This window comes from Equus asinus, chromosome 16, assembly GCF_041296235.1.
Source record: "Equus asinus isolate D_3611 breed Donkey chromosome 16, EquAss-T2T_v2, whole genome shotgun sequence".
Taxonomy (NCBI): Eukaryota; Metazoa; Chordata; class Mammalia; order Perissodactyla; family Equidae; genus Equus; species Equus asinus.
This window is the reverse complement of record NC_091805.1, coordinates 34,863,380-34,875,908: the sequence shown is the minus strand read 5'-3', so window position 1 is coordinate 34,875,908 and position 12,529 is coordinate 34,863,380. Positions and strand designations below refer to the sequence as shown.

At 38.7% G+C, this 12,529-nt stretch overlaps 1 protein-coding gene across 17 annotated transcripts in view; it reads right to left on the bottom strand.

Moving 5' to 3' along the window:
* Positions 1 to 12,529, bottom strand: part of CDC14A (cell division cycle 14A) — a 158,729-nt gene that overhangs the window by 122,952 nt on the left and 23,248 nt on the right. For 7 of the 17 annotated variants that reach the window (XM_014851496.3, XM_070486923.1, XM_044748972.2 and 4 more), the window contains exon 4: positions 4,052 to 4,144. The exons of 4 other annotated variants lie outside the window; for them this stretch is intronic. In XM_014851496.3, coding sequence (XP_014706982.1) covers positions 4,052 to 4,144 — 93 coding nt within the window. Of the gene's footprint in view, positions 1 to 4,051; positions 4,145 to 10,727; positions 10,773 to 12,529 lie in introns of all 17 variants that reach the window. 6 more of the 17 variants (XR_011494866.1, XM_044748971.2, XM_044748968.2 and 3 more) reach the window with 1 other exon arrangement.

Here is a 12,529-nt window from a genome sequence, read left to right as displayed (position 1 = left end):
AAAAATATTTTTTTTGAAACTACGTATGGTGACAGATGTTAAGTGGACTTAGTGATCATTTTGCAATATATGCAAATATTGAATCACTATGTTGTACATCTGAAACTAATATAATGTTAAGTCAATTATACCTCAGTAGAAAAAAATAATAAAAAAGAAAGAAAAAATGGTGGACAGTAAATTTTATTTTATGTATATTTTACCACAGTAAAAAAAATTGGAAAAAAAAGTTTATCAAATAAAAAACACAAGGTCATGATGTGACTTTGTCTACCAGTACTGCCCTTGGTCTATGATCTCTGCTTTGATTCTGCATCTCAAAGACCACAGTGGGCTCATCATTACCACAAATATCCTGGGGCGATGAGGAAGACACCACTTTACATTTTATGTCCAATTTGATCGTTTTCAGAGTTTCCCTCTTAAGTTACCTAAAAGAAGTTACCTTCCTTCTTTCTTTCATATTTTGTCATCAACAGCTGCTGCCCACAGCACCCCAACCCCCTCCACAGTGGCCACCTCATCTCTTCCCTGGGTCACTCCCCCCCCCCCCCGCCCCCCGACTTCCCCATGATTCAGCAAGGCAGGAAGGTTCCACTGTGGCCAGCTTCCAGTTCAACTGGTAAATGCCTGGGCCTAACCTTTTGTTAAATATTTGATCACCTCCTAGACACAGCAATGAATGAAACAGACAAGGTCCCTACCTTCTAGTCTAGGAAAGAGACAAAAAACAAGTAAATACATAAATGAATCAGATAATTTCAAATAGTAGAGTGCTGTAAAGAAAATAAAACAGTAAAGGGCTAGAGGGTGACTGGGAGCAGGTGGAGGATGGCAAAACTTGAAAGTCTCTCTGAGGAGGTGACATCACAAGGAACCAGGAATGCAAAGTTCTGAGGTAAAAACATTCCAGATAGAGAGAACGAAGTATCAAGGCCTTCTGGTGGGAACAAGTTTGGGATTTTCATGGTTAGAAGCCCAGTGTGATGGGAACATCTAGAGCAAGGAGATCACAGTGGTAGGCAGGGCCAGATCAGGGAGTATCTTAATGGCATTGGTAAGGAGGTTGAATTTTATGCCAAGAACAGTGAGCAATCATTAGACAGATTTGATACAGGGCAATGACATGATCTAATTTATATTTTTAAAAGATTACTCCGACAATTGTGTGGCAACTGGATCCAAGGGAGGCAAGAGTGTAAAAAGGAGACAATGTGTGAAGCTGTGGTGGTCATCTGGGTGAATAATGATAGTGGCTTGGGCTAAGCGATAGCAATAGAGATGGAAAGAAGTATTCTGACTCAATATATGTTTTAGAAGTAGAGCTGACCAAACTTACTGATGAGGATAATGTGGGAAGAGGAAACAAGAGAAATCAAAATGACTAGTATCCTTTGATTCAGCAAGTCACTGATGGTAGTTCATAGATAAAAAAAGGCAATGACTGAGGGAATAAATAGATTTGTGGAGAGAAGGAATAAAAAGTTCTGTCTTGCCACAATTAATATGAGATATCATTTAGATACATAATGTGGAGCTATCAAACAGGCTTTGGAATTTCAATCTTGATACCGATCCAGTGAGGTACACCAGAAAATCCTAGTATTATCCAAATTTTACAAATGAGAAAACTAAGGCTCAGAGAAAAAGACTTGTCTTAGAACAAAATATTTTCTATTAGTCAATGCCACTTGATAGCTGATTCCACATTTAAAAAAGAGGAACACCTTCACTGTTAAGGAATTCTCTCTGAAGAAACACACCTCCATAGCTTGCCCCATATAGGCTGTGCGGCCGCTCCAAAGATAAAAGTCCTTCCCATCCAAGAAGACTCCTCCAGGAGATTATGACTTATCCAAACAGCAACATTTAATACATGCGAAACAACTGAGACGGATGTATAACGCACATTACTATCTTCTTAGAAGACTTGCGTGAACAATTAAATGCACACACATGATATGAAGTAAGCCACAAAATTCTCCTTAAGGAAAGATTACAATTCTTGGTTTTTATTTTTACTAAGTGTTGTGTCAAAAAACTTTCTGGGGAACGCATTTCCAAAATTAGCAAGGAAAATCAACTGGGAAATGACCAATACAAGAATAACTACTTTACACGGCTTCTCAGGACTGGAACTAGCGTGTAAGACAAGCGCACGCTGCCCTAAGCACTTCTTCCCCCCTCCCCCCCGCCCCCACTCCGGGACTGCTTTTCCTTCATTTGGTTACTTTAAAGTGGCGGAAACGTCTGCCTTAGAAGACACATTTTCTCAATGCATCTATTATAATGAAAGTTCCTTTCCAAATTCTAGAATTGCTACACTGAAATTAAGGATGACTCTAAAAACAGGACAGACAGGTGTTAAAAAGTAAAGAAGAGAGAGAAGGGGCGAGGGAGGAAGGCAGGGGAAAGGCAGAAGAGCAGCAGGTGATCTTTTCCTGATGGCAATCCCTTATGATAAAAGACCCATGAATAACATGCTCACACAGCATCACAAAACCCCTCAGGAAAGACACGCTTGTTTATGTGGCTTGAATCCAGAGATTATTACACGCTTTTCATATTGTAAACACAGTGTCAATTATCACTGTCAAGTAAGTAGTAATTATCAATACAAAGTGAAAAATATGCATGCCTGCATTCAGCTTACCAGCACTTCACTATCCTCCCTGCCAACAGCCAGCTTTTCAAGGATGCTCTTAAAATAAAAGCAATAGACTGGCTGTGGCAACAAATAATCCTAGTATCCTCAGAATTGGAAGGAAACTTAGAGGTCATTATATCCAACCCTCTCGTTTTACAGATAAGGAAACTAAATAAAGCTAAGAGAGATAAAGTGGCTTAGCCATCATCACAGAGCCACTTCATGATGAAAAAATGTGTTTCTGATTCTTAGTCATGATTCCTTGTACTATACCATGCTGCCTACAGAGCGAGAAAGAAGAGTTCCACAAGGGATGGCAGAAGGCTTTACTGCAGCCACATAAGGGGGAGAAAAAGTGGGCAGGGTTGGGCATCTGAGGCCTGGAAACAAGGCTCTGGAGCGTAGTGTGGCCGTTAGCCTGCCACTGTTCTCTGCCTACTCCCAGCAACAGCTGACAGTCTTTCCAACAACACCACCGGGTTTCTTCCCCCAGAGCTTTTGGTTTGATGTGACAGAGTTTGATGTCTAGTAGCTGGTGCCTCCTTCTGTCAAGATCTTTAGAATGAGGCCCCTGAAAGGTCACGCAGCAGTGTGCTTCCAGGCTTCAGAGAAGCCCAGACCCTCCCCAAGGAGGAGGGGCAATGACATCCCAATGGCATCCCTCTGCCCTGCCCTTAAACCAGCATATTCCTAACTGGATATCACACATGTCCCTAACAAGCTATTACAGATTGCAAATGCATTTTAGCCTCAATGGCTTCTGCCTTCCAAGTTTTTGCTCAATCCCAGTATATATAGAAAATTCTAGAAATCCTCACACCAACATTCTGTAGCACATTCACGTTGAACTCACATTTACATTCTAGTGCTTACAGAAAACAAAATTTCTAATCAAAATTATTTTTGAAAAATCTTCTCTAGTTATGAGGGAAGCTGTAATATACACAGAATTTATATTCAGTTTGCCTACTACAAACACTTGCATAGATAAATGAATGAATTGATAAAAATAATAACAATAGCCTCCCCCACCCCGTGCAATGTAGGATTTCCTCTTATCCCAAAAAAGGAACTACTCAACAGTCTTTAAAAATCTCCCATTATATATAATTTTTTTTCCTGGAAATATCTTTTCTGGGTATTCTTTTTATTAAAACATCTATACGACTGTGGAATCCAAGCCACACATTGCAGTTCGAGATTCTCTCATTAGCCTCGAGTAAATAAAGTCCAGAGAAAAAAGCCCATCGACGCTAGTCCACACTTTCTATTCCACATCATTTCCCAAGCTGCTAATCATCTTCGCATCTCCCAGTTCCACTGAAAAAGTGGCCCAGGTTTTATCTGACAGTGTTAGCACTCCACCGGCTTGATTATAAAAAAAATCATGAAAAAAGTACTTACAGCATAAGCACCTATCAAAAATGCTGCATTGGCTCTTTTCCGTTGATCAAAACAGGTGTAGTGCACTATTTTCTTTCTTGATAAACTGTATGACTAGAAAGAAGGAGTAGAAACAGTAAGCGTAACCACAGAGACAATGTTGAAATGTACAGAAGATAAACATCATCTCTTCCAAAGAAATGTCACAATCAGTTAAATTTAAAAACTTTCAACTTTAATTTCTATGACATTTGGACATGAGCATTTGGAGGGTGGAGGGTCACTAGCTCAGATTTTTTCCAGCCCAATCAGGATGTAAGAATTGACGATGAAACAAATATGTTTTCCTCCAAGAAAGGAGACTGATACAGTGGGAAATGCTTAAATTATTGGCATCTCTAGTAGCAGGAGCCATTTTTGAAGATTTACTCTTCATCTTATAAGTCAAATCTATTCACCCTTTTTCATTCCTTACATACCATCCCCACTCCCAGAAAAGTTATCTAGACTTCTCATTTTATAGTTTGTTTTTAAATGTGTCAACCAGTCTATTTTCCTCTCTAAAGTTTTTAAATATATTAGCTAAATTATAATACAATATATATAAATTATTAATATATTAACCAGAGCAGCAATATTAACATTTTCTTTCTAGAATATTCTATAGTGATCTCTTTTTAATTATCTGAAAATAAATGGTTAATGGGAAAAGCTAAACTATCAAAAGGATTATATCAGCAAACATCTTAATACAACATTCATGGATTCAAACAGTTATTAAGCACCTGCTATATGCCAGGCAATATGCTGCATGCTCAAGTATTCAGCTAAATCCAAAATAAGCAACATGGTATGTTGAATACATGCTAAACATGAAAAGAAGTGTACAAATAAAAAGATCTGTTAAAATGAAATCAAATTATTAATCAAAATACAAATAAATATAAAACAATGAGAACACAGATACAGCTCAATGAAATCTGCTCAATTTTCTCATATTTCAAAATAGTTATAGTATTTTGACAAATGGTTTTCAAGATACAGGCACATAAGCACATTTAAACATCTGTCTATAAATTCATACCAACTATAAAATAGCAGCTTTTTATACCTCACACATTGACCACAGCTCACAGAGTCTCGACTTTTAGAGCCCCTGTAAAAATGTCAACAGAGTTCAACTACATACCTTCTTTCTCTGATATTTTCTACAAGGAAAAGAAACTCTTCCAACTGAAGTCTATGCTAAGATGAAACTGCAACATTCTGGCTTTAACATGCAACCACAGAGAACGTAGCTGTGCGTACGTATCCCTGCACCAAGCCCGAGCCCGGAGACCCTCCCAGCCAGGCCAGGCAATTCTTCGATGACAAAGAATCACAAGCTCTGAAAATGGCATTGCCCTTCTTCATTGAACTTTGAAAAATAAGTGTTTGCTACATAGAGGGCCTCATTACCAAAGTCCTTATTTCCTCACAGGCTGACTAAAATACGCCTATGAAATAAACAACAAAAATGTATAATATTTTATTCAATTCAGCTTAATCAAGTTAATACACTGAAGTTATCTAAAGCTTCAAGGTCGCTGTCAATGGTGCTGACACTTGTCTACTTGCTTTCTCAATTTGGAACTATTGTCTGCCTAGCCAGTTCCTCTTCCGTTTTATTATATTTGTTTGTGTTTGCCACTTACTGTTCTCCACCAATAAGTTATGTTTGATTTACTGAAAACAGAGTCAAGGCTCTTAAGACCTAAGCAACTTTTATGGTCTCTGAATCCCAAACATCTAAAGCCCACCTTACACAGGCCAGGCCCCCATAAACCTGCGTTTGACTGAACATAAGGACTCAGCTCGGGGCTGGCCCGGTGGCGCAGCGGTTAAGTTTGCACTTACCGCTTCTTGGAGGGCCAGGATTCACTGGTTTGGATCCCAGGTGCGGACATGGCACCGCTTGGCACACCATGCTATGGTAGGCGTCCCACATAGAAAGTAGAGGAAGATGGGCATAGATGTTAGCTCAAGGCCAGTCTTCCTCAGCGAAAAGAGGAGGACTGGCGGTACTTAGCTCACGGCTAATCTTCCTCAAAAAAAAAAAGATAGAAAAAGGACTCAGCTCTTCTTGCTCCCAGCCTCTCACTCTTTACACTTCCTGGTTCCCTAAAACACCTATGGGGAAGAACATATCAACAATCTACCTTGAAGTTCGGATTATCTGTTTTGATGCTCTTTTCTACTAAGAATTTAGGTTTCATAACCAACTCTTGTTATAATTTAATAGTGTGGAATTAAACTTATTTTACAAATCACTTGCCAAAAGTGACAAACACATATTGGTGTTCTTTCATCACCAATGGTCTTTTCTGTGTGTTTGTTTTTGAACTTCTTGTGTTTGCTTGGGGTTTTTTTTGTTTTTGCTGAGGAAGATCCACCCTGAGCTAATATCTATTGCCAATCTTCCTCAATTTTGTATGTAAGCTGCCATTACAGTGTGGCCACCGATGACGGGTGTGTAGGTCTGTTCCTGGGAACCGAACCCAGGCCGCTGAAGCGGAGTGCACCAAACTTAACCACCAGGCCACCGGGTCTGGCCCTGTCTTCACTTGTTTTTTGTTTTTCTCTCTCTTATTCTAAAGTATATGGAATGCAGAGAACAGAACGGGAATCATGAAGCTGGAGGACAGAATTCTGAAAGAAAATTTTTTTCACTGTATATCTACAAGTTTTTTAAGTAAATATAATACAAATTAAAATTTTAAGGACTTCAGAAGAATTTTACAAGCTTTCAGAAATTATTTCAGATAAAGAATATTCTTCACAAAATTCACCTAGAAATTTTAACCATTTTAAAACACCTCCTGTTGGAAACGGCCTACAGGATGGAAACATAACCGACTTTTTGTTTTTTTAACATCCATCATCAGACATAGTTAGAAAACTTTTTTCTTCTGATGAGAGCTTTTACGATTTCTCTCTTACCAACTTTCAAATATACAATACAGTTTTATTAACTATAGTTACCATGCTGTATATTACAATAACTGACTTTTTTAAATGAGAGTTTTCTACTTGATTTTTAGGAAAATTTTTAAAGCTCCTAGCATTTAGCTTACTTAGATGTTTTTGGACTTTAAGTGTTTTTCTCAGTTAAGTCTCAAAAGCACTACAGTCAAGAAATGACCTTCTGCTTAGTGAAGTGTGGCCCCTGTCTCCTAGGTCAGATCACAGGGAGCTGAGTTCTCACTCAACGAATCAAAACTAATTCAAAGTGAATGATAAGAGAGAAAAATCTTATGGACTACTGGCCTTGTCCTAATCTCCCTCCTTGCCACAGCCAGGCCTGCCTCTTACGGGTCACCCTGCCCCAGTATCACAATGCTGCTCAACAGAGGAGATATTCTGGCACTGAAAAAAAAACTCAGGGACAGCAAAACATTTTGCCTTAGTTGATGCTCTATATGATTGGGTTGTTATATACAAACTGTTTAATGTTTTATTCTTTCAAATATTAAACACGTCCCTCTCTTCAAAAAAAAAAAAAAAACTATCTATTACATATCAAAGCAATCTAGAAGAAACAATACTATCCATTAGAGACACTGATGACTAAAGTTCTTTACAGGAACATTTGGTTCATCCTTCCAGATCTTTCATGGAAGAACGTTAGCATGCTGGGAGAGAAAGGCCATCTGCAGACAATAGGACTCTATTTTATGAATAAGCCTAGTAGATACTTTCTTAGATCCTGCCCTAATACCAGGAGAAGTTCATGCCTCCGAACTGGACAGCTGCCTCTTTCTTACTCTGACCTGTCTCCTCTGTGGTCTGGTAGGCTGACCAGGCCCCTCAAAGGAGAGCACCTGCAAGGTCATGCCATCTCCTCTGGCTGTCAGTGAACTGTCTGATCTCTTATAGATTCTTTTTGCTTTACATGAGAAGCTTAAAGGTTACAAAAACACTGTACAATAGCAAAGTCAAGTCAGAAATTGGTAAATGAAATGAATACAGTCTTAACTATAAAGGGGAGGATGTCACAGAAAGAATACTGAGATCTCTGGACCATTTGCCTGCTCTGCAGCAAGGCTGCCCATGACACATTACAAATTATAACCTGCAGCTACTATATTTTAGATTTCTACTTGGAAACTCGAGTGTACAGCCTTCTGAATCTTCTTAACCTAAGTGGACACAGCCAGCCCCTATAACAACAGCAACAACAACAACAGCTAACATTTATTGGTCATTTGCTACATTCCAACATTTCTCAAAGCAAAAGGAACAGTGCCAGAGGGATCTGACTAGACACAGAGTGACTCCCAAACCAGAGGTCCTGGGCAAGCCTGAAATATAATGAGCATAATGTGTCTCTTTTTTACCAAAAGAACATAATCCAGGAGCCAGAGAGGGCCTGGTTTATCACACTTGGCCAAGATCTCCTGGGTCAGATCACAGAGAGCTGAGTTCTCTCAGCAATTGTGGTAGATGGGAGAAATCCAGAACACTCTCACTGAGCTTGAAAATTTGTGTAAATCTCAATTATAAGGCCGTATCAAGTTTCATGGTTGAAATTTTAAATAAGTCTCAGGCTGCATTGTTCAATATTATTCAAACTTTTCAGAAATAAAAAACAAACTAAACATCAATCTAAATTATATGTTATTATTACATTATTGTTATACTTCATCCTCTTAACAGACTGGTCCGTCACCTGGAGGGCTTACTGAAATACAGATTGCTGGGCCTCACCCCCAGAGTTTTCTGATTTGGTGGAGCAGGGCCTGAGAATCTGCATTTCTAACCAGTTCCCTGGTAATGCTGATGCTGCTGGTGCAGGGACCACACATTGAAATCCACTACTCTAAGATACTGCTAAATTTTGAAGAGCTGCCTGAAAACGTGACTGGTCACACCCCTGGAAATGTTCTGTATGGATCCTAAACACTGTCCATCTGGTCAACCAGCCTCAAAAGACATTTAAATTCTTTCAGAAACTCCAAATCTGCCATATGGCTTTTAAAAGCATGGTATAAAAAACACATTTCCCCAGATCCCTCAGAAAACTTTATCATAATTTGTAAATTCTTGCATTCCAGGCAAAAACACCTTAGGAACAAGTTCCTTCAATGCTTCAGTAACTAAGCTGCCTTAAAGGATGTTATCACAGAGGGTCCACTCGGATGCCCTCGGGGGCCAAGAACTTGAAGTGGGTCAGTTGGCAAACTAGAAAAGCGTGCCCCATCCAAAGCAGACCTGGCTCCAACCTGCTGTTCCCATGCAGGAATCTGGGCCCATAACCAGATACTGCAATATTTGAAAGAAGCCAGAAATCCAGAATATAAGGGAAATTTTCATAAATTGCAGATTTTTGACCACGAATTCAAAAATTTTAAACAGCATTCATGCCTAAACCAAGATGTCTGTGGACTGAATGCTGCCCAAAGGCAACCAGTTGGCTGAATCTGGGTGATGGGATACTGTGGCCGAAGAAAGTTCTGGTTGGTTCTAGCAGCATGAACTGAGCAGCTGCTGAGCATCAAGCACAGTGCTGAGCAATGTGGTAATGAGGGGAGCAGAACCCCAGTCTCATGGCTCATAAGCGGTCACAACCTAATGAATATTTGATGCTAAACAAGGGGAAAATATTGGCCAAGGCTTATTACAAACAGAAGAGAGTAACTACCTAGAGATGCATTCACAGCACAGCAAGGAGCAATGGAATGATCTTAATTACAGGTACAGTAACTGTTTCATTTAATGAGATAAAAAACAGTAGATAAAAAAATGGGATTTAGTATTGAATTTCTATCAATTAACATAATCAAACCTATAGAGATTTCCAGACCTGTATTGCTTACCTGAGTGAAAGTCAAAGTTTCACCACTCTTAATGTAAATCATGACAAGTGTGTAATATAGCATATAAATGTTTAATGGTACTTGTAAACCAAAGTACAGGACTGCTGCGATAGAACAATATAAATTAAGATGAGGGTATTGACCTCAAACAGACATTTTCTACCTTGGAAAGACAAGCTATGTGACAGGTTGCATTCTAGTGGGATCACTCCTTGTGAGAAACAAGTCACAGCAACTCGGAGAGAGAAAATGATGAAACGCTACACAGATCACAAATGGCCCAGGCTATCCTTGGATTATGATGACATACACAAATCTTGCACTTGTTCGGCTTAAATCAGGAGAGCACCAACTACCTAACTATTCAAAAACAAAAGGTGATGCAATTAAGCTCAAAGCCAAAAAAACAAAAACAAAAGAATTAATGGCCAATTTAAAGAAACAGATCTTTAAGCAGCCTTTCAGTAAAGTTGTTTGCCATGCTTAAAAATAAAATCCTCAAGTCATTTGTTTAGAACACCGTGCTTAATGAAGCTGTGTGAATCAGCCTGATGGAGCTAAGGAAGACATTAGTATAGGCGGGATAATATGCTCTCTAATAAAAAATAGAGCCCATGCATTTTCCTAAACAAGCAAGCTCTGCCAGTGATGGTGGCCAGATTAAGTAGATTACAGCACAGGGACCATGGTGACCAAGGCATCATTCTCTTACAGGTGACTAGGCTAGCCCAGTAATGGCCGCAGCAATCAGCGTCTCCATAGCAATTGGTAGTCATCTCATTGCAAAAGCGATAAAATGAACAGGTCTTCCTGAGAGCAGCCATGACCTCTACATGTTTTACCTCCAACTTTCCCAGGAAAGGGATATTCTTGAAAATTTTCTTTGGCTGTACAAAACAAAATATGGTTTATGATTTATTTACAGCTAAAATAAAATAGATTGAATAGTTTCTTTAAAAAGAAAAAGGTGTCTCTGTATGGTCTACTTCGTTTCAAACCCATTATGTTTCATTAATGAAATGACACATTTGATTAAAGGAGAAGTCAAAAATGTCAGAGAAAAGTTGCTTATAAAGATTACTTGATCGTGCTGATAATCGAGTTGAAGGCATTTGGGGATTCTCTGTAAAAGGGGTTCTTCTTGCCTGAGGATTTCTGAATGGGGATAAGGGCTCCGTGCCTTGTGAACTAGGTATGCTCACTCCCAGGGGAATTAACACTGCTTTCGAACCCTGGAGACCGCTTTAAACTACATGAACTGCGTCCAGAGGGTAGCTTGCTTTTTTCCTCCCAAAGCCCATGAACCTGAAACAGAAGATAACCTCATGAAGAAATCTTTGACATGTTTTTGTAGTTATAATAGGAGGGTGGTCTGATCATTATATCAAAAGAGTTCTTGTGTACAACCACCTGACACCATGGCAGGCGCCTGGTTACCAGATAGGATTACTGCACTGATTCGTCCAGCAACAAGGACATTCCCCAAGCCCCACCACCTGCCAGGTACCTTCAGTGCTATAATACAATCATCCATTTCACCGCACCCACCTCCCTTCTACTTTTACCTGAAAGGGCTATGTGGGATGTTGGGTACATTTAAAATTACACTTCTGTCAATATTCTTTCAAACCTTTTTAAAATCATCCTCAAGATTACTATAATTGTCCTGTTGATTCATAGGAGCAGGTATTAAAAAAAAAAACACTGCCTTTGAAAATGTCCCCTTTTGTCAGTGATGCTCTTAGATATTTTTGCCCCAGGCTGGGGTTTTATTTTTCCCTGAGAAAAAGGCAAATCTGTATTGACTATTTTAGGAAAAGCTGGTTCAATCATATTATCTTTATAAAACTTTCAGATTATTGAATCAATAACTGAAAGATTTTCTTAACTGAGTAATTTTGAAGTAACTGAGTAATTTGAATTTTGTTTTCTAAAATACTACTACTTTGTCTTTTCTTAGTAAGGCTTTCTCTCTTAGAAGACTTAATATTCTAGCCCAGTGTTCTTGGCATTGTCTGTGCCAAGAATCCCTTTGAGAATCTGTTAAAAAGTTATGATATAGAAAATATTAGGGAAATGCAAATCAAAACTATAATGAAATATCACTTCACGTCTGTCAGAATAGCTATAATTAAAAAGATAAGAAATAACAAGTGTTGGCAAAGATGTGGAGAAAAGGGAACCCTCATACACTACTGATAGGAATATAAACTGATGCAGACACTATGCAAAACAGTATAAAGAGACCTCAAAAAAATTAAGAATAGAACTACCATATGATCAAGCAATTCCACTTCTGGATATTTATCCAAAGAACATGAAAACACTAATTCAAAAAGGTATTTACACCCCTGTGTTCACTGCAGCATTATTCACAATAGTCAAGACTTGGAAACAACCTAAGAGCCTATCAATGGATGAATGGATAAAGATGGAGTAGTATATATAAACAATGGAATACTACTCAGCCATAAAAAAAGATGAAAGTCAGCCACTTGTGACAACATGGATAGACCTTGAGGGTACTATGCTAAGTAAAATAAGTCAGACGAGAAAGCCAAATACCATATGATTTCACTCATATGTGAAAGATAAAAACAAAAACAACAACAAATAAACACACAGACACAGAGATTTGATTGAT